The sequence below is a fragment of the Pyxicephalus adspersus genome, chromosome 5, assembly GCF_032062135.1.
Source record: "Pyxicephalus adspersus chromosome 5, UCB_Pads_2.0, whole genome shotgun sequence".
NCBI classification, from domain to species: domain Eukaryota; kingdom Metazoa; phylum Chordata; class Amphibia; order Anura; family Pyxicephalidae; genus Pyxicephalus; species Pyxicephalus adspersus.
The window spans coordinates 21,499,106-21,525,773 of record NC_092862.1 but is presented as its reverse complement, the minus strand read 5'-3'; the positions used below and the strand labels follow the sequence as shown (position 1 = coordinate 21,525,773).

Here is a 26,668-nt window from a genome sequence, read left to right as displayed (position 1 = left end):
TTGTGTTCCAGAGAAAACACATCTTGGGCTTAAACAGCTATCTAAAGATATAAAGTAAATATCCAGGGCGATGGCCTGATTTGTTGGTGCACATTCTCATTCATGTGTGATGCCACAGGGTCTGTTTGGGATTCTTGTATTTTTTTTATGGGTCACATTGTAGATGAAGCTGCCCAAAAGCTCCGCTACATTTAATGTGGGGATTTGCTGTCACCCAGAGGCTGTAGCTGGGAATAAACTTTGTGTTTTAATTTAATAGTATGACTTTTATTTCACTTGTCCAGTATCATTCAGTTCCGCTTTAATTTCCCTTTACAGGTATCCTACAGGGACAAAAAAAAATATTCCATGAACAATTATTACCTAGCTTGTGAAGTGTCAATGTGGCAAAATAGACAGTGCAACATAGTTTTGTTGTAGGAAATGTTATATTTTAAATGATATTGTAATAAACTGTGGAACTCCTTAACTTGCAGATGTAATGAAGTTAATAAATCATTAAAAAACTATAGGAACCTATGAGCCTATGAACTGAACAAAACCTGAAAAACATGTGATCTGTATGTTCCTCTGTGAATATGACTTTTATATACAACAGGTATAGTAAAATAGGTTTCAAAAGGTGGTGCATAAGCTGGGGTTAAACATAGGTCGAGTTCTCCCTAATATGCAGTTTAATACAGATTTCTATCTTCATTCGCAATATGTAAAAACACAGACGAGAATTTTGTATGCAAAAATTAGGCCATTCAATCCATTTATACAAGACTTGCTGGCAGAATATTGACAGGCGAGTGATGCCTCCAAAACATGGAATTTAGATGTTTGCATTCTAAAATTGTTTGTTTACAAACTTTATCTGCAGTACATTTCATTGTTTAATAGAACAATTATCTGAATGGTATAAGCTTTTCAAGTACACTTTAACATTCACTTGATCTCATTATCATGTAAACAATATATACTGCTTTTTACAACAAGACTCGTGCTATAGATCTTAAAATATATATATTATAATAAATCATATGATATATATTATATCATCTGTATATGATGTAGGGATCATCATAGAAACTTTGCTGTGTGACCCATAGCCAAGGGGGGACTGCAGAGACCTGGGGAATATTGTCAGCCCTCAGCCTATACCCGGCCATAATCAAATGGTGCTGAAATGTAAAAGAAGTGGGATCATAATAATTTATTATGAAATAGTTTTCTTTTTTTTTCTGTAAAACATAACCCAGGTGTTGGAACCAACAGGAGAAGGCAGCTTTGCATATGTCTAGAAAAAACTTTTCAAAAAATGACCAGACCAAAACCAATAACATTACTAATATTTTATAAAAGGTACATAAATTACTGTGAACCAGACAGCCTGTACTGTATTGCACTGTACTGTTAGTGTAACACTTCTATCAGTGTAAGCTGGAAAAGTGGGAAATTCTGGAAAAGTTTTGCCAGATTAGTGGAGTTGGTAGGACCTCTGCAATAAGTTTGTCAGAAATTTACCTCTGCACTACTCACTGTAGCCACCTGTTACTTTTACAGCTATTCTTCTGTCCTTCATGGGTCCTACTGTCTACCTGGCTCATTGCACTGCAGGGGCTTGATTCCCCTGCAGGGGTGAATATACCCTGTTCACTTTGCAAAGAGAAATGCCACCTTGCAATTGATATTTCCAGTATAATCATGGCAGGAAAAAAAATCTAATTTTGGGTTTTCTTGCACATGTCTGTGTATGCTTTGCAAAGTGAATTACTACTACATTCACTTAGCAAAGTGAATTATCCCTTGCAAGGTGATAATTAACCTTTATAGATAAACATCCTAAATTTCTTTAGTAAATTATCCCCCTTTTTACTGTGCGAACCTGTCCTAACTATCTGCTAAGGTGCGCTGCACACATGCATGGAAAAAGAGGTTCCTACAGAATGCTCTAAACTCCTTTTACAGGACAGAATGACCACACTCCTTGTGATTCCTGTTGTAGTGTTAGTTGGGTGATTCTGAATTCTTGTATCACTGTCCTAGTCCCTGCTGTGGTCATCCTGTCACTCAAGTGTTTCTAGTTCCTTTTCCCTGAACTTTTGTTTCAGGTTTGTTCTCAGTCTGGATTACTACCTATTTCCAATCCCTGTTACCTGCTTTACCTATTGTACCTGACCTGTCGGACTTGCTGGATTCGACCGACTGTATGACCTGACCCCACTAAAATGCCTTCTACACTGATTTTGGCTTTGTTTATGACCACCTCTCTGCCCAACCCAATTGCCTAATTGCTTAGCTCTTGTTACATCTGCAACAACTTTGGCCCATTACCTTAACTACTCCAGTCCTTAGCTCACATTCACTGTGGAATGGCCTCCTGTTGATGTATGATAATCTGGTGCTCCTGGTTTGTACATATATATTGAGGGTACCAAGTGATGCACATAAAGCATCCTCAAATGTTGGCTGCCAAATGGTGAAGCACATGCAACATGTGGTCATAACATTTTACCGGAAACTGGACAATTACAGGCTGGATACTTATTTAAAGTCAAAAAAGGAAGGAAATAGTTTTAAAAAATGTTATCAGGTATCACCTAAAAACTGTTAAAGGAAAAAGGATGGTAATAAAATTATTAAGGAGGAATAGGGTTAAACAAAAGGTTAACGGGGAGTTATAGCAACACATTTTTCTGTAAGTCATCATATGCAAAAAACATGCAGTTAGGTTGATAGGCTTTTGTCCTTAGACTACAGTAATTACATATGACTTTGATATTAGATTGTGAGCGCCTGAGGAACAGTTAATGATATGAAAATGGACTTTGAAGAACGCTGCAAAATATGGCGGCGCTATATAAATACTATGTATTAATCATTATATTAATATGCAGATCAAAAGTCACCCTTTTTATCTGCAAATAAATACACAAAGGAAATGCAAAGTAACAATATGGTTACAATGTATTTCCTTAACGGGTGTCTAAACACAAATACTGATCACAAGCTTGGTGTTCTTTAGAGCTATGCACTGGGTAATGTTGAGCAAAGTCAGTTGTCTTACCATAGAAAGGTTTCAAGCCATGGCTGTCATGAAATGTTTTACCTGGTTCATATCTAAACCTGATTCCTGTGTATTCCCTAATCTAAAGCCATAGTCTACCATAGTGACATAAGTACCAAATAGGATAATACTCATAATATCATTTTAAAAGATGTGTAAAGAAGTGTAAAATAAGTGTATGGTATTAGTGGGAAATGGAAACTAAAGCAAACAGCTAAATACTATAAGATAAATGCACTATTTAACTGCCAAAGGATTTATAATTTTGCTCAGCCAGTTTTGTAAAACAGGCACGTATGGCTTATTGTAGAACCAGGTAGATGACTTCTTTGTCTCTTGGTTTTGTTTTACAGATTCTCATAACTCACATGCCTACCCAAACAGGAACAAGAATTTGCAGGGCAGAATTTATACTTCCTGCTTCCCATGGGTCAAATGTATATTGACACGCTCTTCTCATCCCAGTTAACTGGCGATCCTGGTTTTTATACTTGCAAGATTGGAGATTAGAACCACTCAGAAAAAGTGAGGGACCAGCTAAATTGTACAATTTACAACACAGGAATTTATTTTGTATTATCAGTGGCAACTCTCTTTTTTAAAAACTATCCATTTGTAATTCATTGCTGCTTATTTTGCAAATGCTAAATAGTTAAATGGTCAGCTTTACCCACTTTTGGTCTTTATGAACAGATATACAATAGGTACCATAATATAATATAATATGAGATGCAAGACTTGCAGTCCTTTCTTAATATTGCTGGCTCAGATTTTGAGAGCATTCCATTTTTCTTCATTCTGATATCACAGATAATTTAAAATAAAGTCGCAAACCTAATTTTAATTTTTTTGTGTTGACATTTAAGAGATTTGATAGGGGCATACATCATGTGTTTTAGGTTCAGGCTGGGGTTCATCTCACTAACGAAGACAATATTCCCTAAGTGGAATTCACAAGAGTCAAAAAAGCTAAAGAATGTTATGCAATCTAGTCATTCTCGGCACAAAACATCTCGTTCTCAAGATTTACCACTTACTTGGGATTGTCTGCATAGTTTAAAAGGTTGAAGAGTCTCTTGGTAAAACAAGTGATGATAGGACTGTAGATCAAACCAAAAATTGACGCCATTCTCCCACAGCTAAAATAGAACAACAATCATAAAATAACAGTAAAGAAATACTGTATATTTCTGTATCCGATTTGCCTCGTGGCAGTTCTAACACAGTTTGCCTCATGAGTTACACATTATTTAGATAATTAAACAAGTTTTGGTACAAAGCCAGATTTTAAAGAACTCAGTTTAGTTGGTGTGTGTAAATCTACTATGTGTTTACAGCCCTCACACAACACAACATGTTTTAAATTTTGCATATTCCCCATTCATTAGGGCTTTAAGCATTTAACATGGCTAATCTGTAAAATGCTCAGATAACATTTACTATAGGAGACTAATTAAATAATAACATGTGCTGTGGACATCTAAACATATGCTGGGGATTCCTTTGATTCTCCTGACATCTAATTAGAATTGAGAAGTATGATTTCCTTCACAATGCCTAGCAGGACACGTGTGGTGTGACCACAACTCTTGGAACTCCTAACTGCATTTTGAGGAATATGGATTTATTATAGGTTTACATTATTCATGCTCTCATCAATACTACCTTCTCCACAAATACATCTAGACAAAGATATGTTGTCTATGTCTGGTAGTCTGGACTACAGAAGATATAGTTCCCATTCTAATTGTACACATATACATTGGATGGTAATTTAATGGCATCTAAAATCCAGTTGTTTGATTGTTAATGTGTGTTAAACATTAACGCTGACGTGTGTAATGTTTAATGACTGAAAAAGCCCAGTGGTACCCATTGCCTGTTTTTGACCGCATGAATCAGGCAGGGTAGAACATTTTAGTTTTAAGTTCAAATTAGAGTGTAAATATAAGCTCCTTTGCTTTGCCTTCAAATCTCTCCACAGTTCTTGTCCCACTTACCTTTATGACCTAGTAGAACAATACTCCCCTAGCCGCTCTCTTCACTCCTCTAATTACCTACTAATGACTTCCTCACTCATAACCTTGTCACATGCACATCTCCAAGAGTTTTCTAGAGGTGCCGTGACTCTCTGGAATGGTCTTCCTCATCCTATTCGGCTTGCTCCTACTTTCTGCTCATTTAAAAGAGCTCTCAAAACCCAATAAACTTGCCTACCCCTCTTCTTCTGTCTCTTTAAACCCTCACAACTCACTCAGCTTTCTATATCCTTCCTCCTATTGTGTGATACTTCTCCCACCTCCTAGATTGTAAGCTCCTGTGTCACTGTCTCTAACTGTCTGTCCTATGCAACCACTATTTAATGTACAGCCCTCTTTAATATGTTGGCCGTATATAAATCCTGTTTATTATTAATAATAATAATAGTTAGGATTATTGTGGGCCACATGTCTATGAGATGGATAAACATTCCCAGCACATGAGCGGGGTCAAATCATAAACAGGTAAGAAAGAACAGCCCTTCTCTGAGACAGAGTCCTCTAGGCATAGACATTAAAGCTTGAAGAGAGGCAACTGTCTCTCCAGTACCTAAAACTACAAGAGAGCTGATGTATGAAATGTATATCAAAAGAAAATGAGACTGTTGTTCAGCTTACCTTGTTTCCTGACTGTTCACAAAATGAGGCAAAGAAATAACCAGCACGACAGTCTAGGTGGAGAGCTTGCAGCATTTCCTCCATCTTGGAGCTTTTGAGAACATTACTGCACATGTCCATATGCTGAAATCACACAATATAACTAGATTAAAGGTCAAATAAAAGGCAAAACCTTTTTTTATAGTTTTGGCTAGACTCTTCATTGGGGACCTTTTATTTGCACTGAAAACCACTACCACCAAAACTAAAAATTAGGAGAAAATCTATCCCCAGACAAATAGTGGAGGGTAAATATTTTTATAGGTACATTTGTCTAAGAGGTTCCTTCACTTCCATGTATTTTCTGTTCTGGGACCGGAAGTGAAGGAAAATTTCCCCAGTGGTACACAGACATCATAAAATAAACTGTTTGCTCTATCAAATACTTAAAAAATGTAGTAATAGGTAAACTTGAATTCAATTGATTTGTTTGATTAAGTACATGGGAAAGAATTAAAAAACAAGCAAATAAGAATAATTATACAATAAAATGCATTACCTCTTTGAATAAATCCATGCCAGGTTGCAGATATACAGTATCCCATTACATGTGTTTTCTTCTCTTCTGTGAGCTGCCTTAAAGTGTTTATGTCAAATATCCTTTTACTTACATTGAAACTAAAGAACCCACTGCATCAGTACGAATGTTCTTTCATCTTAAACGTTTTGGGATTTTTTACATATGTGATACTTGGCATATACAGTCTGTACAGTGTTTGTACAATGCCCTTAAGATTTTTCAAAACTATGTCAACTGGGGCAAATCTAAACAATTTGTATCCAACCAGGCAGGCCCTTGCTCTCTACAATTGTTATTAGATTTTGAGGCAATTGTAGGTACTTTCAGTACTTAATGCAACAATTCAGAGGCTTGGTATAAGTTCATGTCTCAAGAAAAAGTGATATTTTTGGAAAACATCAATGTTGGACTTTTACTATAGCTGACTTCTCTGGTACCTGCTACAAAGGGTACACTTTGATATTGTAGAACGGCCATGCACCTTTCAGTACTGGCTACAGTAATTGGGAAATACTGGTCATTTTATTACAATAAGCTTCACCATTTAGATGTCTAATTATTTTTTGAAACTTCCCCAACCAACAGAAAAGGTCCAGCTGGAATGTTTGATGTTCATAAGTTTTGCTCCAGGATGCAGAGCTCTAATCCTTCTCCAGCCTATTTTAAATATTAAAACTGCTGGAGATCTGATACTTCCCTTGCTTATTTTCTAAAGGGCGTGCTGCGACTTTCAACCAAGTGAGGTCACTCTGAAGATATTACAGTAAAAAAAAAAAAAAAACAACCTGCAAGCAATCTTAACCTTCCCCTGACGTACATGTATTTCTTGGTGATAATACTTAAACTAAAAAAAAAGTAATGTAAATTATTTTTACTTCATAGAAGACCTAAATCTAGATTAAGGAACTGATGAAATCAAATGTTTCTGGGGGTGGATTATTTATCCTGGCAAAGAGTTTATTTGAAGTACATTCAAGCTATTCAATGAGGTCATGAGTTTAAAGCGGCTGTTTGTATTGAGAAGAGACTCGGCACAGTTGTCAGGAGGGACAGGCCAGTGGCAGAAAACCAGAATAGCAGCAAAGCTGCTAAAGTATGGAATCACACCAAGGATCATCAAGTGGCTATATGACCGGGGCAGGAAGTTCTAGCCTGGCACAGTTTTTTTAGATCTCCATAAGACGATCATCACTTTTCAAGATCCTTCTAATCCATCTCTAAGCAGTCAGGATTTATATAGAGCTCCTTAAGCCTCCAGCTATTTGCACACAATCCCCTAACAATTACTAATTGGTAATGGAATTATAGTCTCATATTCCAGGAATGCTCAATCAATACCAGCAGTCTTTAGTAAGGTATTTAATATTGACCATATTTCATGGATCATAGTTTACATCATCAGGGAGTCGGTTTACTTTTGTCTTAAACTTTTAATTCCAAGCTATTTTAGAACTGCAGATCTTAGATAGACTCTGGACAGACCCCTGGAGTAAAATGTAGATAACAAGCACTTATTCTTGGAAAAACAGAAAATAAAACACTTAATTTTCTGGTGTTGTTTTGGGCTGTTAACCAACTGATGTTAAGTCATTCCCCAGTTTGGTAGTAAAGATTTGTGTCTTAAAGCAGACTGGTTGTCCTTTCCAAGAGCCCTAAAATGCTTATAGAGCATTAGAAGGCTTATATTTTGGGAGCGATCATTTAGAATGTAAATTTAGATTACCTAATAACTCCCTGGCCCTGACAAAAGTACTAAACCACTGCCCTGCTGCCACTGAACATTCATAAAATATGTGCTTGGAGCAACTTCTGTGCAAAATAACCAGTACAGAACAGCAGCCAAAAAGAAGGGGTATCCATCAGGGCAATAGATTACTAGTGCTAAGGGTTTAGTAATAGTAGAAGCAATAACTATTTGTGAATGCTCACTAAATGATACCTAAAAACATGACATTAAGGCAAATGTCAGACCTACAGTTGACCACAGAGGTCTGTCGTAAGCTGAACCATGCTGGAAGCCGTTGAAAACCATTTTGTGCATGTTGTTGCAGGCAGTTGTTGTTGTGCTGTGGTTGCATTGTGGTGGCACGCAGTTGAGGTGGATTATTGTTACAAACAACTGCTTTTGGCCACCCCAAGTAGCCAGCTGCTTCTAATGTCTTGAATGTAACCACCTTTACCTGCAGCCTACAGTGGTTGGTGGGTATTTAAGAACAGTTGCAGATGCCTCGTTTTAAACATCAACTTCCTGAAAACATTGAACTGCAACAAATTTCAACATTAACCTCAACCACACTCAAGTGCATGACACAGAGGATGAGTGCAATTGAGGTTTAACTGGGATTAACACAACAACCGGTTTGCAAACGCAAGTTTAAATGGGGCCTTAGGATCATTCTTGAGAACAATTAGGAAAGAAACATGCACATTCGTATGCATGGTTATGACTGTTCAATCCACCCTGCTTCGGCCTTATCAATTCCCCAATAGTGGTTGATCAGGTTGTATCTACAAACATCATGGACATACATTATTTTTCAGATTAAGGGGTTAACAGCCAGTTTGCCAGATTGGACAGCGATGAAGGTAAAATGAAAACAGTTTCAAACAGTTAACAAAAGAAAGGAAACCGGTAAAGAGAGAACCATGTTGGTTGCTATTTTATTTTTTATTTTTTGATTATTTGAAATTGAAAATTGAAAATTGCTTGGCTCAAATGCTAATCCAAAGTCATTGGCCCTGATTTATTAAAGTTCTCCAAGGCTGGAGTGAATACACTTTCATCAGTGAAGCTGGGTGATACAGAAAACCTGGAATTGATTTCCTAAATATCGTTAGCTGTTTTTTACCAAATGTTTTTAATTCTGGACCAGATCTATTCCAGGTTTGCTGGATGACCGAGCTTCATTGGTGAATGTGTATTCTCTCCAGCCTTGGAGAACTTTATAAATCAGGGCCATTGTCAATAATTGTGGACTCATGGTACTCCTCTATATGACTGTGGTGGGCTGTGTAATTTGCTCCTTCATACCTAGATGTGGGACTGGATTTTTTAGGAGTGACATTGTGTGGGGAACCAGCAAGAATAAAAGTATGGGCATTTTAGGCTGCATGGGTGGCCGAAAAAAATTGGTTGTCAGTTCTTTAAAGCTGAATTTCAGACAAATAGCTACATACATAAACAAAATATATATGTCATTTTTTACCTGACAGCAAGGTGACAGCATTTTGTCTGTAATAGTTAAGGAACATTGTGGTGTCACATTCTTGGCTCTACTCCCAAGGCTGAACAATGAAGCAGCAGTAGCAATCTTCTGTTTATGCTCTTGTTGCTTATAACCATCTCCCATGTATACTTTAAAATACTTACAGAAACAAGTTCTTCTTCAGGGGCACTGTAATGAACTTTTGGTCCAATAACATCTTTAGCCAGGCTTGTACGTACAGTTGGTAAATAGCAACTCACAGGTCTAATTCTTGTCCTATTTAAAAAAACAAAACCAACAAAATAAAATGACCTGGTGATAATTGTAAATAACATTTGCCACATAAAATAGGGAAAGATTTCCCACCCAACAACATTTGCCAACTAAAATCAAATGATTTTTAAGAAATCAATTTCAGGTTTGCTGGATCACTAAGCTTCTCCCATGATAGTCTATCTTCTCCAGTCTTGGAGAGTGTTAATAAATCAGGTTCAGTGTACTAGGAAAGACAATAGTATGTGGTTCATGCACCTATTGAAATAATACTTTACCGGCTTTGACTTGATTGGACAGCACTGCCAGGTAAACTTTGTACCAGTCTTCTTTCAGGTTTTAACTTAGCTGATATCAGGCTGTCTGATCGTCTGGTGAAGGAGACACTTTGAGTTTTTGTGGGAGAAACAAGACTCTTTCCTAGCACCTGGGCAAATATATTGTAGAATTATGTACATACATAGATATACATTTTTTTTATTCATGCATTTTATCATTTTTTTTTCTGTAAACAAATAATGTAAACAATGTATTAATCCATAGTTTGCAGCTTATAATTGAGCAACATGAACCAAAACCAAGGTTTCCAGGGTTAAATCTGACTATACTCAAGAAGCTTGACTGAAAGTTTAAACTTATGCTTGGTGTGGACGGCCTGAACTTTTAAAAGACTGTCTGCCATTAACATCATCAAAAAATGCAGATAATCCATCAAACCATATTCTGTAGGCTGCCACCAGCCATGGATGGTGCCATCTGCGTCTCTATTGAAATCTGCACTTGACATGATGCTGCACATTTGCATCATATACAACACTAGCTAATTGAGGAGATTATTAGACAACTGTCTTAGAGGGGAGTTAACCTATTTTTCCTACTCTCGCTTGCTTTCCTAGGACAGGATATAAATGAAGAAATTAGTGCGGGTTTGGGTTTTACATGCTCTTAGGTGAGGTTACTTTTAGACAACAAATAGTTAAATGGCTATTGATAGCTGCCTTTTAAAAGAGAAGACATCCTTATATCCCCAGGTATTTGCCAAATACAAATAGGTAGCATATTGTAATTTTACAACGCATGGGTTAAAATATTCAAATTATTTCTTGGGAAAAAAAATTTGATTGGCGGGAGGAACATATGAGTGGGTCAGGGAAAAAACTTAGTATACGCTATATTTACTGTAGGAGGAATATTTCTAATTTTAATATTGTTGTACTCAGAATTATCATTATCTAGTAGTTATGAAAAAATAAGCATGCAAACACTCACCGGAGAAGTTGCCACTGATATCCTGGGTGCACAAGACTTGGGTCTTAGAGGTAACAATGTTATGGTCTGTGCAAAGGGGTCTGCATCTCTTTTTGGTCTCAGCTGACGGTCATACCAAAATTTAAGATCTGCGCCCACTGTGTTGACAGATGCTGTATCAGACAAACAAAACCTCGGCCCCCTTTAACAGAATAAAATACAGTTGTTTCAGCATTTTACCAAGATCTATCCCAGATTGAAAGATTCAAGAGACTCAGTCGTTTTTTGAAATCAGAAGCTGGTAACACGTACGAAGATCAGGCACCAGAGGTGCCTTTAAATACCAACAGATTTTAGTACCCCTGCTTTATCTGAATGCTGGGCCTCTCCAAAATGCAAAGCTGCAATATTGCCAGGTTGTTTCAGAGCTTTCCTGATCTTACTTTGCCTGTAACGAATATGGGCTGCTTCACTGACCAACAGTAAAATAAGAGACCAAAACAGGTAGGCAAGCTTAGCATTATCAGACAATATACCTGGTTTAATAAAGCTCTCCAAGGCTGGAGTAGATACACTTTCATCAGTGACACTGGGTAATCCTGGAAACCTGGAAAAGATTTATTCAAAGTCATTTGCTATGTTTTGAATCCTCTACCAGATCCTTTTCAGGATTGCTGGATCGCCCAGCTTTACTGTTGAAAGTGTATCATCTCCAGCCTTGGAGAGCTTTAACAACTAGAACAGCTCAGCACTTAGGGCTACTGTAAACCTACTGCAGAAAACCTATCCCCTGTCAACCTGTACTAATATTCAAAGGCAAAGGCCGAAAGTAGAGATCAATGTCCAGAGGCTGGAAAACTGACTGTTACCAAAAGCCGTCAACAAGCCAACTAATCACCCCTTAAGGTTCCAAAAAAAAAAAGGAATTTGGTTTTCTTTTTACTTTGACTGCTTAATATGAATAGTTGAATAATATGAATAGGTCTTGGTTTTCTCTTCTTGATATTTCCTCTCTATAGTAAAAGCAAGAAAGATGACCAGGAGTGTAGCCGTAAAAAAAAAGAAGGGGGGGCATGGTTCCATCCATGGTGAGCGCGTATGTCTATCCAACATTTTCTGGACTAATCCTGCTCCTTTTATATTATATATAATATTTACCTATTTTAGATGCTTCATAAATGTAGAAAATATAATTTTATTTGAAATAAAATCTTTACCAATAGAGAAGCAATCGCCTGACAATTTCATCCTGGACAGACTGTAGATGGTTTTCACTCCACTGATTGGTATCGAGAAGGTCCAATTTCATTAGGACTTCAGCCTGAAGATAATGGTCTCCAGTGGCTACCAGGTACATTTTTTTCATCTTGTTAAGATGACTTAAAATGATATAAAAGTAAAAAAAACACATTATATTGGTATAATGATATACTATGTTGCACAATAAAAACAATTCACTTTGTATTTCTTAGGAGCATCCCTGGGGTAAATTGATGCATCCTAAAAACCAGCCCTGCCTGATGTTTGAGAAATAAGGGCATTTTAAAGCCTGCATTAAATATTAATAAGGGAATACCGTCCTTACACTTTTGCTGATTAGGGTCAACAGCCATTGTAATAATTTAAATTTATACTCTTAAATTATTCATATAATAAGCCATGGATGAACTGGGCAGCATGGTGGCTCAGGTGTTAGCATTCTGGCCTTTGCAGCGCTAGGTCCTAGGTTTGAATCCCAGCCAGGACACTATCTGCATGGAGTTTGCAGGTTCTGCCTGTGTGGGTTTCCTCCCACATCACAATACATGCAGTTAGGTTAATTGGCTTCCCCATAAAATTGACCTTAGACTAAATTAATGACACATGACTATAGTAGGGACATTAGATTGTGAGCTGCTTTGAGGGACAGTTAGTGACACAACTATGGACTTTGTACAGTGCTGTGTAATATGATGGTGCTATATAAATACTGTGTAATAATAACTCAGTGCTGATATGATACATTTTAAACTCTCATACAACATAAAGGTAGTGTTGGTCGAATAGCTCAGTGTTCGATTCAGAGGCTATTCGATCAAATAGCCTGATATTTTTCAGGTGATCGAACGCTGAATTGGAACACCATTAAACTCTTTGGGGGGGGGGGGGGATTCAGGTTATATTTGTTACTGTGTAGAACTGCAAGAGCATTCAGGGGAGCAGAGCTGACAGCTACGCTCCCCTGATTGCTCTTGCTGCACTAGCATAACTGTAGTATGTGTTCTTGGGTCGAGATTCTCTATCCAAGAACACAGGAGTCCCACGGCTGTGCTCATGAATGAATGCAGCAGTGGGAATCATCCTTCCTGTCACAGGATGATCCCCACGGCTGCATTCATTTATGAGCACAGCCGTGGGAAACCTCCTGTCAGTGGGATCCACATATTTTTACACATAAATTTGCAAAGTCGAATAATGTGTTTTTCAGGTCGAGTCTATCACAATTCGAACAGCCATATTTGGGTCGAATATAAGGACAATCCAAATTCGAACACCAACACTACATAAAGGTATCATCGGAATTTCATGAAAGAAAACAAAAAGCTTTGTTAATTGACAGTTGTGTCCAACTTCAGCAGCCTGGAGAGGGTTTTAGGTATCAGCCTTGAGCTGAAGTAGTAGAGAGATCAGTCCCAATGGGAGCCCCACAGCTGACAATTCTTATTCTGACAGGGAGTAAATACAAACTAACAAATCACAACACAAACGCATTATTCCTATATCAAATTAAGAGTGAAGAATCAGATTCTTAAAAACAGTCATTCCTGGTAGGTTTCCTTGAGGATGCACTTTACAAGATATTTAACCGTGCACCTTTCCTCCTGCTAAACTGCAGTGCATGGTATAGTCATTCAGTGAAACCTATCTTGTGTGAGTATGACCAACAAGGTGATTTTGGTGATTGGGTTTCCTAGTGCACTACAGTGCTCACTGGAAGAACAGAAGATTTCCTGAGTCTGCACACTTTGGTCATGGGAGATTATCACATGAAACACAGTCTTCTTAGGAATGTTCATTCCTCCAGACTGCGATCCACTAATAAGGACTTTTGATATCTGTACTTCTCCTAAGAGTTAGAGAGTCACTTGCATCAGGCCTAAGAGTACAATGATGATTCCAGGCTTTGAAGAGCATCATGCCAGCATAAGTAAAGCACAGAGACCTCACGATGATATCACTGGTTTTAGGATAAGGTATATAATAAAAACGTAAGGGCTTTATTTAGCATCTTGATAGGGGGAGAGGAAGTGGATGAAACAGGGAAGGCAAAATATAGGCAGATTAAATTTCAACTTTAAAATAGCGCTGTGTACACAGTAAATTTTTAACTAGAACTTATAGTTGGTACTGAATTCTTTTTTTACTTCATGATTTTATTTTGGACAGATATTTTAGTCTAGTTTTAAGTTTCTTTTAGACATACATAAAAAAAATGTAAAAGTAAATTAATATCCCGCCCAACATATACACATACAAAATAAAAAAATGCCCAATTCAAAATGTATTTGAAAAGTAGTGTTTTAAACCCAGGGAACATGCAAAATGCTCTGTACCTCTGCTTTCTTTTCACATCACTCATGGCCTTCAGTCGTTCAATATCCATCCACAGCCAGAATAGTTTTTCCCCAGATGTTCCTTTAATAAAAGTTTTAAACTTTTCAAAGTCTTTCTGGCTATGTATATGAGAGTATTCATGCTTAATTTGTGACGATTCCAGTGCATCAGGCTCATCACTGTCTGATTCCGAGATGTCATACTCTTCTTGAATTGTGGAGTCAGAGGTAGTAGAAGGAGGTCCTGTGTTCTGCAGAGGCTGAATTGACACTTCAGACATGCTGAACACATCAATCCCATTTGTCTTTTGCTTCACCTTCTCTCCATTAAGCTTGGATACTGCAGACTTCATAACTTGATCAACATAATAAAAGGAAAAGTCCTCCATTGTTGAAAAGACTGGGACATTTTCATTTTCTTTTTCCTGGTGTTCTTCATTAGGTGAATTCTCTTGTTTTTGTTCAATATAAATTCTTACTGGGCTTGGAATAGGAGAATCTGCAATGGATACAGAATACTCATCTTCTGCCTCAGCATCTTGTGTGTTCTTAGATAGTACAGACACAGGTTTCTTCACAGTCTCAGTATGGTAAACACTTTGTAGATCTTCAGACAGAGACAATATATCATTACACTTAGTTTATGAATATGGAGCAAAAAATCATGATACAAGTGTATTGTTTAGGCAACATAAGCTGCAGTACAAGTAGTCCCTGGGTTACATACAAGATAAAGACTGTAGGTTTGTTTTTAAGTTGAATTTGTATGTAAATTGGAACAGGTACATTATTTAATAAATGCAATTAGGATGTAAATTGGAACAGGTACATTATTTAATAAATGCCAGTTCTTGATTAATGAACACAATAAAAAGGGAATATCCAAACATATATAATGTAAACAGGGAATAGTGGCCATGACCACATTAATCATGGTTGGTTATAAAAAATGCTGTATGTAATGCATTCTTACTTACCTTGATTAGTATTGTATCCATTGTACAATGAAGATCTGCCACATGCAGGCTCCCAGGTGATGGGCCTAGAAGTTGAATCGGTAGTAGCAGTAGGCTCGTTTTGCTTTGCTATTGTAAACCATTCTTTTGTCTGAGTGAAAGTAGCCTGGAAAAAACATTAAAATATTTCACCGGTCTGCCACAGACCTCAGGATAGGATTATCACTGTTCTGCTATAGACAAATCTTTAATAATAAAAGAAAAACTAATACAGTAAACTGAAGATATTCACAAGCCATCATCACTTCTGCTCAAATATAAACAGACGACTTATCCTTATTTTATAATAATGAAAGGAGAAATACAAATAATTTCTTTATTCCTTAGTGACCAAATGTTTATCAAAAATCGTTGTTTTATAGCCAGATATAACCTAAATATAGACCAGTTTATCTACTTTACCTGCAGATGTTTCAGATTTGCGATTTATCTTCATTGCAAAATATAGAAATCTCGACTTCTATGGAAAGGTGCATATGGGGGAACTGGACTGTAAAACTGGGTTATGTTGAGGTAGGCCAAGAGAAACCAATAAAAATATATACATTAGAGGGTTGCTATATTAAAACAGGAGAAATTTGTGTGTCATCACTTCCATCATATGTTATAAAAAGCACAAGATTTATATTTCATATCACACTTCATTCTACTGCACAGAAGCCTAGGTTTCCATATCTTGCACAACTTAAACTTGAAAAGCTCGCAGCAGCTGTATGCAGGTCAGATAAATGTCTTCATGTTCTATAATTAAAAATTTAAATGTTTTGGCTGCTTTTTAATACTTGTATTACCTGTCCAAGAGTAACAAAGAATTTCCTCATAATTTCTTCATTTTCCGTCTCTGGTGATGGGGATGACTTTACTTCTCTTTTGGGTGTCCAAGGCTGGTATTGAGGATCCAGCTGTAAACTCACTCCTGTATGTCTCACTTTTACCTGGGTCATCAGCTTAGCAAGTCTATGATGACAAAATAAAAAAAAAACAAAGGGATTGTTATGTTCAATAAATATTCAATGTTTTTTTTATGTATGCATTTTGTATGAGACTGTTTCCTGTTTACTGTTTCCTGACTGTTTCTGTTTGTATGAGACACCAGGCAGTTAAAAGTGTGAAATAATATTCATATGTCACTTCTGTTGGGTCTTGGGTGGATTCAGTCTCTAATTTTACATTTATTCAAACTAAAGGTATGAAGCAAAGGGCATCTTAAGCTAAACCATTAAATTTTACCCCCTTCCCTCATAGTTCCCTTAACCTTGTATCTCCCCCTCCTAACCTTAAATAGTTTAGTAGTACTTATTAATTTTAAAACACAAAAATAATACGGGTTGAGTTCTATGGGATCGACTAATATATGTTCACATACTTATGTGTTGATACTGTTTTGTTTTAACTATTGCAGAAAACAATTAATTTCTTTGCTGTTAATGGACAGGAGTAGAGTGGGTATGTTTCCACCTTTCTTTCCTTCTCTTGTATTTACGATTCTTATATGGTCCACAACTTGCATAATCAGTATGTTTATTTCTGTATATGGTATGCTTTTGTTGAACTTTCCTAATAAAAATTAAATAAAAAAAAACATGGCACAGATATTTGTAATTCAAAACAAGAATTTAAGGTGAACAATCAAGAAGCAGAGCTTACCTTCAGTACAAATGTCATGCCTAAATAATAAATAAATAGATTGACAGATATGGGCAACTAAAATATTACACAAGTTTAAATTTCTGTTGTAGGCCTTTCTACTGGGCCTGTATTATGATAGTAATTCTCAATGATCAATAGGGAGTCTGTGATTGTGGTTTGTAGATTTGATAGCTTGCAAATCTCAATAGCCGGAGGCACTGCTTAAAGAATATTGTGTTTAACTGTTGACACATTTCCATTCCCAAATAAAGCTTGTAGCAAATAAGGTGTAGAAAAATTTGTGCCCGATTGCCTGCTTATTGAATTTCATGAATAGGCATACAGTTACCAAGGCAAACTATTATTATTATACAGGATATATATAGCGCCAACATACTACGGAGCGCTGTACATTAAATAGGGGTTGCAAATGACAGACAGTGATACAGGAAGAGAGGACCCTTCCTATTTTTCTTTATATATTTTGTATCTCACTTTTCTTAGGATTAAAACTGGCTAATGTGTAGATAAGACCTATACATGTTTCACTGGAAACAATTATTTATGAGAACGAACCAACGCTGTACACACAGCAATATTCGGTTTTATGAAGAGAGGAAGAGAGTCAATGGTGCCTTGAATTGATGATGGCCATCATTGGACCTCTGTACTCTGTAGATTTTCTCCCAACACAAACAATCAATATTTTCTTGGGTAAAAATGTGCCTTGTTATTTGTTTTATGTCTTTGGTCAATGCAGTTAGCATGTGTATGAAGCTATCAATTTTTAGACTAATGTCTTCATAACTGTGGAGGAGGATCATTATAATATGCAGCTGTGGTGCCACCAATACTGTGATACTGAAGACCAATTATTAAGATTCTATGCTTTTGGAACGGGAAGAAAAATTTAGAGAACAGACAGCTGCTATATGTGTGTATAAAACAAAAGCACAAAAACAGTGTGAGATTGAACAAACATATATCTAGAAAAATAAGATCCATTATGAAAATTTTAAGCCACATGGAAAGATGGTCCCATGGAGAATTCACTGGCATAAATATGTCCTATATAAATTTGCATGGTCAAAGATCAGGATGAGGAAAAAAAGAAAGGAGCAGATGGCAGCTCTCGCCACAGAACAGGGACAGGTGAGAATCTGCTTTAGGTAATTGATACAATCTGCAATTTTTAGTTATTTATAGGTCATATGTGCAACACTGTACATTTTGCAGATGGGCTAATAACAATATTGACTTTAAACATGTCTGCTTTGGATTAGCTTAGTAGGGAGGTGAGAGGATTACATAAGAAAGATAACATTGTGTTTGCTTTTTTTTGCTTTGCTTTTCATTCCACCAGAAGTGACAAGGACATTTCATTTCTTGCAAGATCAACAGGCATTTTCTTTTAGTTGCTGAAAATGTTGGCCTGAATGATGAGTTTTTGTTCATTTTAGGATTAACACTTCCCAAGTTTCTTGATTATATATTTATGGAATGGGCTATAAGATGTAGCACCATCTAAAAAAAACTTTGCAATGTTTCCATAACAAAGATTTTTTGGTTCAATATAAATATTCTTCCTCCGAAACAGTGACCTGTTATGACCATTACTTTGTTTTGTGAATAAATTGTTCTGCTACTAAATATAATGATGTGTTGGTAACCTCATGTACAAGTAGTGGTCAATGGATGATGGCGGCAACCATCCTAAACCACTGCAGCTCCCTATCTATCTAGTCTTTTTTCCATTACACTTTTGTATGTCTTTAGCTGATTTAGCTGGGCTTATGCATGTACTGAGTTTACTGTTACATGCGATAGACAGAAGATAGGTTTTTAGTACTTTGAAAAGCCATTTATATTCTCTAACCCCCATACCCCATGTGGCCAGCCTCTAGAGATTTTCTGCTCACATTCTCATTAATCTTTAAATTCTCTCTCTCTATATTCAAACTTTGAATATTGCGTGCTTTATCCACAGTAACACTAAGGTTCCATTATCCTTAAAACCTTTAAACCACTCATAAATCCTTACCCCTCCTTTCTTTATTGCTCTTTCTGCTGCACTCACAATTTACAGCCGCATGGCAAAGCCATGCCATAGAAAGCCATGGAAACATTTGGTGTCTCATGACGAGTATCGTATAAAGTTTAACAACGCCTACAACATTTAAGACGTTTCTATTTTAAAACATCAAATCAAGGATGTCAGCATAATGACATTAAGAGAATCAAATAGTTATGATAAATCTATGCAAGTCCTACTGCACTTTCCCCAATATTCTATAGGTATGGATTTACACAAAAAGATAAACAGCTCTAGAAAATAGGTCTGGTGATATAAAGAAACTACTAATAAGAAAATGCAAAATAAAAGAAAATAAATATATATTTAAACAAAGAGGGTAAACAGCACACCTGCCAACAATAGGAGATAGTCTATTAAAACACAGAATTACTTTTGTTTTACTTTCAAAATGAAATGTTAAGAACAATAATACACCCTGTCCCTCTTTGTCACATGCTAGAACTAGAAAACAAATCAATACTGTTTAATAATAATTTGACATGGTAGATATACTTTTTTTTCTTTACCTGTATTCAAAATAGCAATCGCTCTTCAAAAAAGCTGGAAGCCTCTCTTTCTTAACCCATTGGACTCCTTGTTCCCGATTCAGACACTTTAAAGAAAATGCATGATGATGAAATGTTTTTCAGCTGTTTCTCTTAGCAGTGTTAAACATTTATTTGTTGCAGCATGAATGCCAGAATACTTTCAGTGTCCCATACAAAGGTGTGAATATATAGATTTCACAGAAGAGATGCATTTGTATGTTAAAATTAGGGTCTGAACTAAACAAATGTACTATAGCATTTACATTAACCTTAACTGGCACACCCTGTAAGAACTACCTGAACCCTGACTTGCCTGAAAGATAAAAATGGCTGTGATAAATCAACTATAATGCTTGTATAGGCATTCAGTGGCCAAGACCAAGACCTCTGAAAAATGGTCCTGCGTCCTGAGAATCATTATATATGCATAAAGCCTTAAATAAATCATTAAAAAATATTGGTATCTGCACATTATTTGTTATATATACACTGCCAATAATGGTCATTACGGGGAGTGATATTCCTTCAGGGAAATTCTATGATGTATGGTAAGCGACTTAGCTTGTTATAAATAAGATTCTCCTCTGGTATTAGGTGAACCTTTCTGTATAATTGAGATGTAACTATTGTATGTTTGCACTAATCCTATGAGTTCTTCTATTGCCATTTCTGAAGAAAAGTAAGGTGTGACTTTTTGTTGTGGAACATGTGCAACAATGTATCCAGTAAATGAGTGGTGACTAAGAGGATTATCACAAACAAGCTTCTAAGCAACAACACATTAACAATATTGGCCACACACTAAGATTTAGCCCCAGTTACCATTGATACCAAAAATGGTCACAAATACACTTCCAAGGCATACCCCTAATACTCTAAAAAGTTGACTGTTTAGGATCTTAAAAAAACAATTAGCCCCCATGAAAACAATTGAACATGTTTTTTTTGTAGAGGAAATGGGGAAAAGGGGAGAGAAATGGGACAAGGAGCTCTAAATGTCCCTAACCCCCTATAAATGCTGATAACACTTCCAAAATTAAATGCTTATTTATACCTTAAAAAATGAAAAGCCTCCCTGTAAACAAATGAACCACTCAGCAGAATCATCATATGTTTTTAACATAAGTAATCAACTTTTTGAAGTGGAAAGGGTAAAGTGAAAATGGGAAAGGGGCTCTAAATATCCTTAAACCCCCAAATAAATGCTTAAAATACTCATACACCCTTTCACAATTTTCTAACACTAAATGTTGCAGACTGCTAATTTTTTAGCAGCTTAAAAATGCCAAAAATACCCCAAATTCCTTTGGTGCATTTTGGTACATTAAAGCATATGGGACTTTCTAACACAGGTGTTTAAACATGGCTTTTAATGTTGGAGAAATCTTGACTTAGTGAGTTTGGGAAACTTGGTGAGTTTGGAAATCCTGTCTATCATGATTCACTGAACTGAAGGATTTCTGCTGCCAGGAAAATTGAAAATATGCCATAGATTCTATAGATTCGAAATAATCAAAAGATTTTCAACTCCTGATTAAACCTGAGTTAAAAATAAATGATATATAATTGCTAAATATATATTTAGTTAATTTTAGTATTTGCATTTTTTTGTTTTTCATTTTTTTGTTTATGAAATCTTATTTTTTTATGCATAATGTTAGAGAGGATACAAGCATTATAAGCAGGTCCAGAATCACCAGATTGCAGACAAAATAAATTTTAGTAACCTGCAACTCCTGCATGTAAAACTAAAGTAATGAGCAGATAGATTATGCTCTTTCCTAATGGTTTATATTTGATTTTTTTTAAGGTCTTTATAGCCCAAATAAAATTTGAGAATAATTTAGGGTGCAGTGTAATTCAAGGTATGCAAAGACTCATATTTCCATTTTTTTGTAAGCAGCCACAGCAAGAATAGAAAAGTCTGTTCTCTGCTAGGACCCAGCAGAGAAGGACCCCTACGTTTGGAAATAGTTGTCTCTCTGCAGAAGTACAACTAACCAAACTCTCAAACTTAATGGGAGATGTGTTGGAACTCTACAACCCCACATAAGGCAGGGATCATTTTCTGAAGCAGAAACCGGCTTTCTCATCAGGCTTTAGCTGAAAGAAAACAGTCTAGGAATTTGCACATTTGAGCAATGCACCTGGAATGTACAGCATTAATGGAAAACGAGACATAATGAATACAACTTACCATAATACTGTAATTTTTATCAAAATTCAGCTGTATATCATTAACTGAAGATTTCTTGGATTTCAGTCCAGTGATGTTTCGGGTGGCATTGTAGATAGGGTTTGGGGGCTGAAACTCACGCAACAATTTTTTAATCTGCTGATTCAGCTGATCAGGAAATTCACTGATCACTTCAAAAATCCCATAGGTTTTATTGAATTTGATAGCTTCAGTGAAAGTCTGCAAAGAAAACAGAAAACTTTAAATATGTGCATATAAAACACATAAAGCAAAGGAGAGAAAAAGAAAGACAAAGGGCCTGATTTATTAAAGCTCTCCAAGGCTAGAGAGAATACATTTTCATCAGTGAAGCTTGGTGATCCAGCAAACCTGAAATGTATCTGGTCCAGGATTCAAAACATTTGCTAGTAAATAGCAAATGACTGAAAAAATCCATTACAGGTTTGCTGGATATCCCAGCTTCACTGATGAAAGTGTATCCTCTCCAGCCTTGGAGAGGTTTAATAAATCAGGTTCAAAGAATGAAAAAAGAGAGAACTGTACTCTGATCACTTTATGTCACATGTATTTATTTTTAGAGCCAATACTAATCCACTACTTATCATTTTGAGCAGTGTTTCTCAGTCAGAATTCCATGGAACCCAAGAGTTCCACCAGGGGTTGCTAGGGGTTCCTTGAGCCATAAGGAATGTTTGCCTTTCAGGTCAGTTTATATGACATCAATGAACTTTTTGGCTATCTGTAAGGATGACATTCTTCCCAACAGCTAACAATGCAAAGGGCATTCTATTCATTGACCACAATGCTAAAATACTTTGAGCTGTGGATAGTGTTATCACTATCACGGGGGTTCCCTAAGACCTAAAAAAGTAATTCAAGGGTTCCCGTCTGTTAAAAAGTTTAAAAATGGCTGTTCTAGCAGTTTAATTACTATGGGTGTTATGTGTATATTTGTGTGTTTAATGGTTATAGAAACCCTGTTACATATCTTATCTAATCACTTGCAAGTAAAAATCCTATTTGTGCAATTTTATTTATATATGAATCCATATTTAAAGTGAAAATACCCTTATCCTAATTTCTAAGCTTAATGGATAATAATTTAAAAGTAAATAATACTTAAATTATTTTAAAAAAAGGACCCACACTTATCTAAGGCAAAACTTTCCTGATGGATCAATGAATCACTTATCAAGAACGTCTATGGAGGAGACCAGCGGGGTGCCACCCACTTGTTCTCCCTCCTTCCCTCTCCATAGAACAGAATGGCACTCTGTATACAGGACTCTTTTTTCTATTCTCAGTGGAAACTATCATGAAAGAGACTGAAATCTGATGTCTATATAGGGCTTTTCTTTTCACTCTACCCAAAAATAAAATAGTTCTTAAACTTCTATCTCTGCAGTGGCTTTATGTCTTCTCATGAAACTACCACAGATGAATCTCAGCATGATACAGTGCAGTTTCAGTCCCTGATTTTGCAGTGGACATAGGATAAAAAGAGTTGCATAATTTCTATATCCCACAACTTTCTAAACAACATTCACATGTTCAAAAATATGAAGCCACCCTACAACATGGTAGTCTGTATAGCATATGGGCAGCAGCTGCACAATAAGTAGAATAAATCCTTTGTTTTGTTCTGCTAGGGTAGTGTCCAAACTAGTTTACATTATAAAAAAAACAATAACATAATGAAAATCCATAGAGGGGTTTGATTGCTAAGACAGATTCAAGTGTAATTGGAGTTAGGGTTTCTGTCTGAGTGCCATGCAAAGTGAAGGTTTGTAGTGAATAGAGAACCAAAAAGAACCATAAAACCATGTCAGTGAGAACCAGAAATTTCAAATTTTATGCAGGTAACATGCAAATCGCACAGTGCCAATGAGACTGCAAGTACAGCATTTGATTGACTCAAGTCCATCTTTAGTATATAAAAATTTAGTGTAAAGTTAAAGGTTTGCAATGGGCATCATTGCAAAGTGAGTGTTGCTAGGAAGCATTTAAATATTTAGTATACTGTTCTGTTTTATTTATTTTTTTATTGTTTTAGATCACTTGTACCTACACCTTTATTGCTACACCTACAACTCACTGAGTGAATTGAAGTAATGAGAGCTGTAGATGGAAAAATGATTCTAGTGGTACCTCAAGGGCTCTTTAAAAGTAACAAGGTTAACAAAGTTATTGTAGACAAAAAATAAAAAGAATTAATTATCAGAGTATAGGGAGTAACGTGTGGTATGGTAATACCGGTATCACAGGGGACTGGGGATTACCTTGTTACTGTTGATGGAAAACAAACACTTACTGGAAGGCTGAGGAATTCATTGAAGTAATCCACAAGCAGATCATCTGTTACTAGGAAGTCCTCCTGTGTAGAGAACAAAACAAATGATGAAATCCAAGCTGCGGTACCTGGAGTAGTAACTGGTTATAGACAATGGCCACCCTACAGACTAGCTTCCCAGACCCAGATCAATACCTGAATTCTCTATACCTTTCATGATGTGTTTATCAGACACATCTTCCATAAATGAGCTCCTGAACAGATTCTACTTTCATCATCTATTAAATCATTGCTCTAATCTGCTTACACTAAACAAATCTGAATGGATGTAATGCTAACAAAATATGAGGATCTCATAGGAAGTATAATAGAAGATAAATTTATTTACACAAGGCAATATACTTTTATAATGCATAATTATTCAATAAATAATCTATATGCTGTATGGAATTGTATAATCAGGTGTTTAAACAGTGTTCTCTGTTCAATATACAATAAATTACCATTGTTCTCTGTTCAATATACAATAAATTACCATTGTTCTCTGTTCAATAGCCATATGTGTATTATATCTTCCTCTATTCAATGTCCATATGTCTATATACCATCCTCTATTCAATATTCACATGTACAGTATATATACTAATCTATGTTCAATAGCAATCTGTGTATTATATCATCCTCCATTCAATGTCCATATGTATATATACTATCCTCTATTCAATATTCACATGTAAATATATCATTCTCTGTTCAATATTCACATGTACAGTATATATACTATTTTATGTTCAATAGCTATATGTGTATTATTCTATCCTCTTTTCAATGTCGATATGTATTTATACCATCCTATATTCAATGCTAGCTGATTACTCGGCATTGCCCGGGTATTTATTTATTGCAATCCTATATTATAGTCCAAAAAAAAGTATCTAAAAATATAAGCAAAAGGCACACTGTGCTGAGCAATACATACATACATACATAGATGCAAATATAGCTCTGACATATAGCACAGCGCTGTACAAAGATCAGCGGTGCACTCACATGATTCTCAGTCATATGTCTAGGAAGTTTGGTTGAAATGTCTCCAAGCGTTTCTTAGTGATGACATACACACATACATACAAATATAGCTCTGACATATAGCACAGCGCTGTACAAAGATGACTGTATAGCAAGTTTGGTTGGAATGTCTCCATGCGTTTTCGAGTGATGGTGGAACATACATACACACATACATACATACAGTTAGGTCCATATACCATAGTGCTGTACAATGAAACACTGAGCTAGACTATTCTCTGTTCAATAGTCATATGTATACATACCATCCTATGTTCAATAGCTTTATATTTATTATACCATTTGCTATGTAATAGTCTTATGTATATATACCATTGTAAGGCACAAAGGCTTGGCATATGTTAATTTAAAAGCAGGACTCCAGATGGATATAAACATACACAAGGTTTGCAACTCTTTATTTGTTAATTAATGCAATTAATAAATCTCCGCTTCTAATGCAAGCAGTGTGAGTACCTGCATTTATGAGTATCAGCCCAGTGATGTCCCCGTAAAGCAGAGCTCAGAACAGTGAGAAACAGCACAACAAACCAGTTAGCTGCACTACAGAGAACTTGTGATAACAATGCTGATAGGTTGAGAGCGAGCATAGTAACAGACAAATGGGCTGGATACATGGTGGAGGAGGGACAAGACCTGTACATTTTATTAAACTGCAACAGAGAAATATCAGGTCTCCTTCCATACCACATAGGTGTAGTCTATGGTAAAGCTGTGTACAGCTCAGGGCTGGATGGATGTAAATACAAAACTATAGAATATGACATGGCTCTCATATGTGTGTTTCATTTATGTATTTATCTGTAATAACACTAACTTATAAAGAAAGCAGGTAGATGTAATGCAAACAGTATTAGTACACATACAATCATTGAGAAAATATAAAGGAAGCTGTTCTATATCAACCTCACCTAGCAACATATACCTAACACAACCATGTTATTATAGTGTGGTAAAGAACAGAGAAGATATCTGTAAGCTTGAAACACTGAAACAATGTAAAAAAACAAATGTTTTAAAAAACACTAAAAGTTATAATAAAAGCTAGAAACTACATAAAATTATTTAACACACATATATAACCATGGATCAATTCATCATAAACCAATAAACCTAAATTTTAAATTGTATCAGCCCCCATGAACAGCAGGCCTGGAATATGCAACAAGATAGCAGTATAAGGAGCCAACTAGTGGATGTGCAGACAAGTAGCATGGCTGTTTTTATGATGGTATGC

General features: G+C 36.1%; 1 protein-coding gene across 1 annotated transcript in view; it reads right to left on the bottom strand.

Annotated features, from left to right (window-relative positions):
- RGS22 (regulator of G protein signaling 22) overlaps positions 1-24,212 on the bottom strand; it is a 48,369-nt gene extending 24,157 nt beyond the window's left edge. The window contains exons 1-12 of the mRNA XM_072410845.1: positions 24,148-24,212; positions 22,053-22,271; positions 19,835-19,920; positions 16,396-16,561; positions 15,566-15,710; positions 14,589-15,195; positions 12,213-12,374; positions 11,017-11,197; positions 10,026-10,174; positions 9,639-9,750; positions 5,710-5,832; positions 4,090-4,191 (exon numbers count right to left, since the gene is read on the bottom strand). Of these exons, the coding sequence (XP_072266946.1) occupies positions 4,090-4,191; positions 5,710-5,832; positions 9,639-9,750; positions 10,026-10,174; positions 11,017-11,197; positions 12,213-12,374; positions 14,589-15,195; positions 15,566-15,710; positions 16,396-16,561; positions 19,835-19,920; positions 22,053-22,055 (1,836 nt within the window). The 5' untranslated portion in view covers positions 22,056-22,271; positions 24,148-24,212. The remainder of the gene's footprint in view (positions 1-4,089; positions 4,192-5,709; positions 5,833-9,638; positions 9,751-10,025; positions 10,175-11,016; positions 11,198-12,212; positions 12,375-14,588; positions 15,196-15,565; positions 15,711-16,395; positions 16,562-19,834; positions 19,921-22,052; positions 22,272-24,147) is intronic.
- Between the last annotated feature and the right edge of the window lie 2,456 nt (positions 24,213-26,668).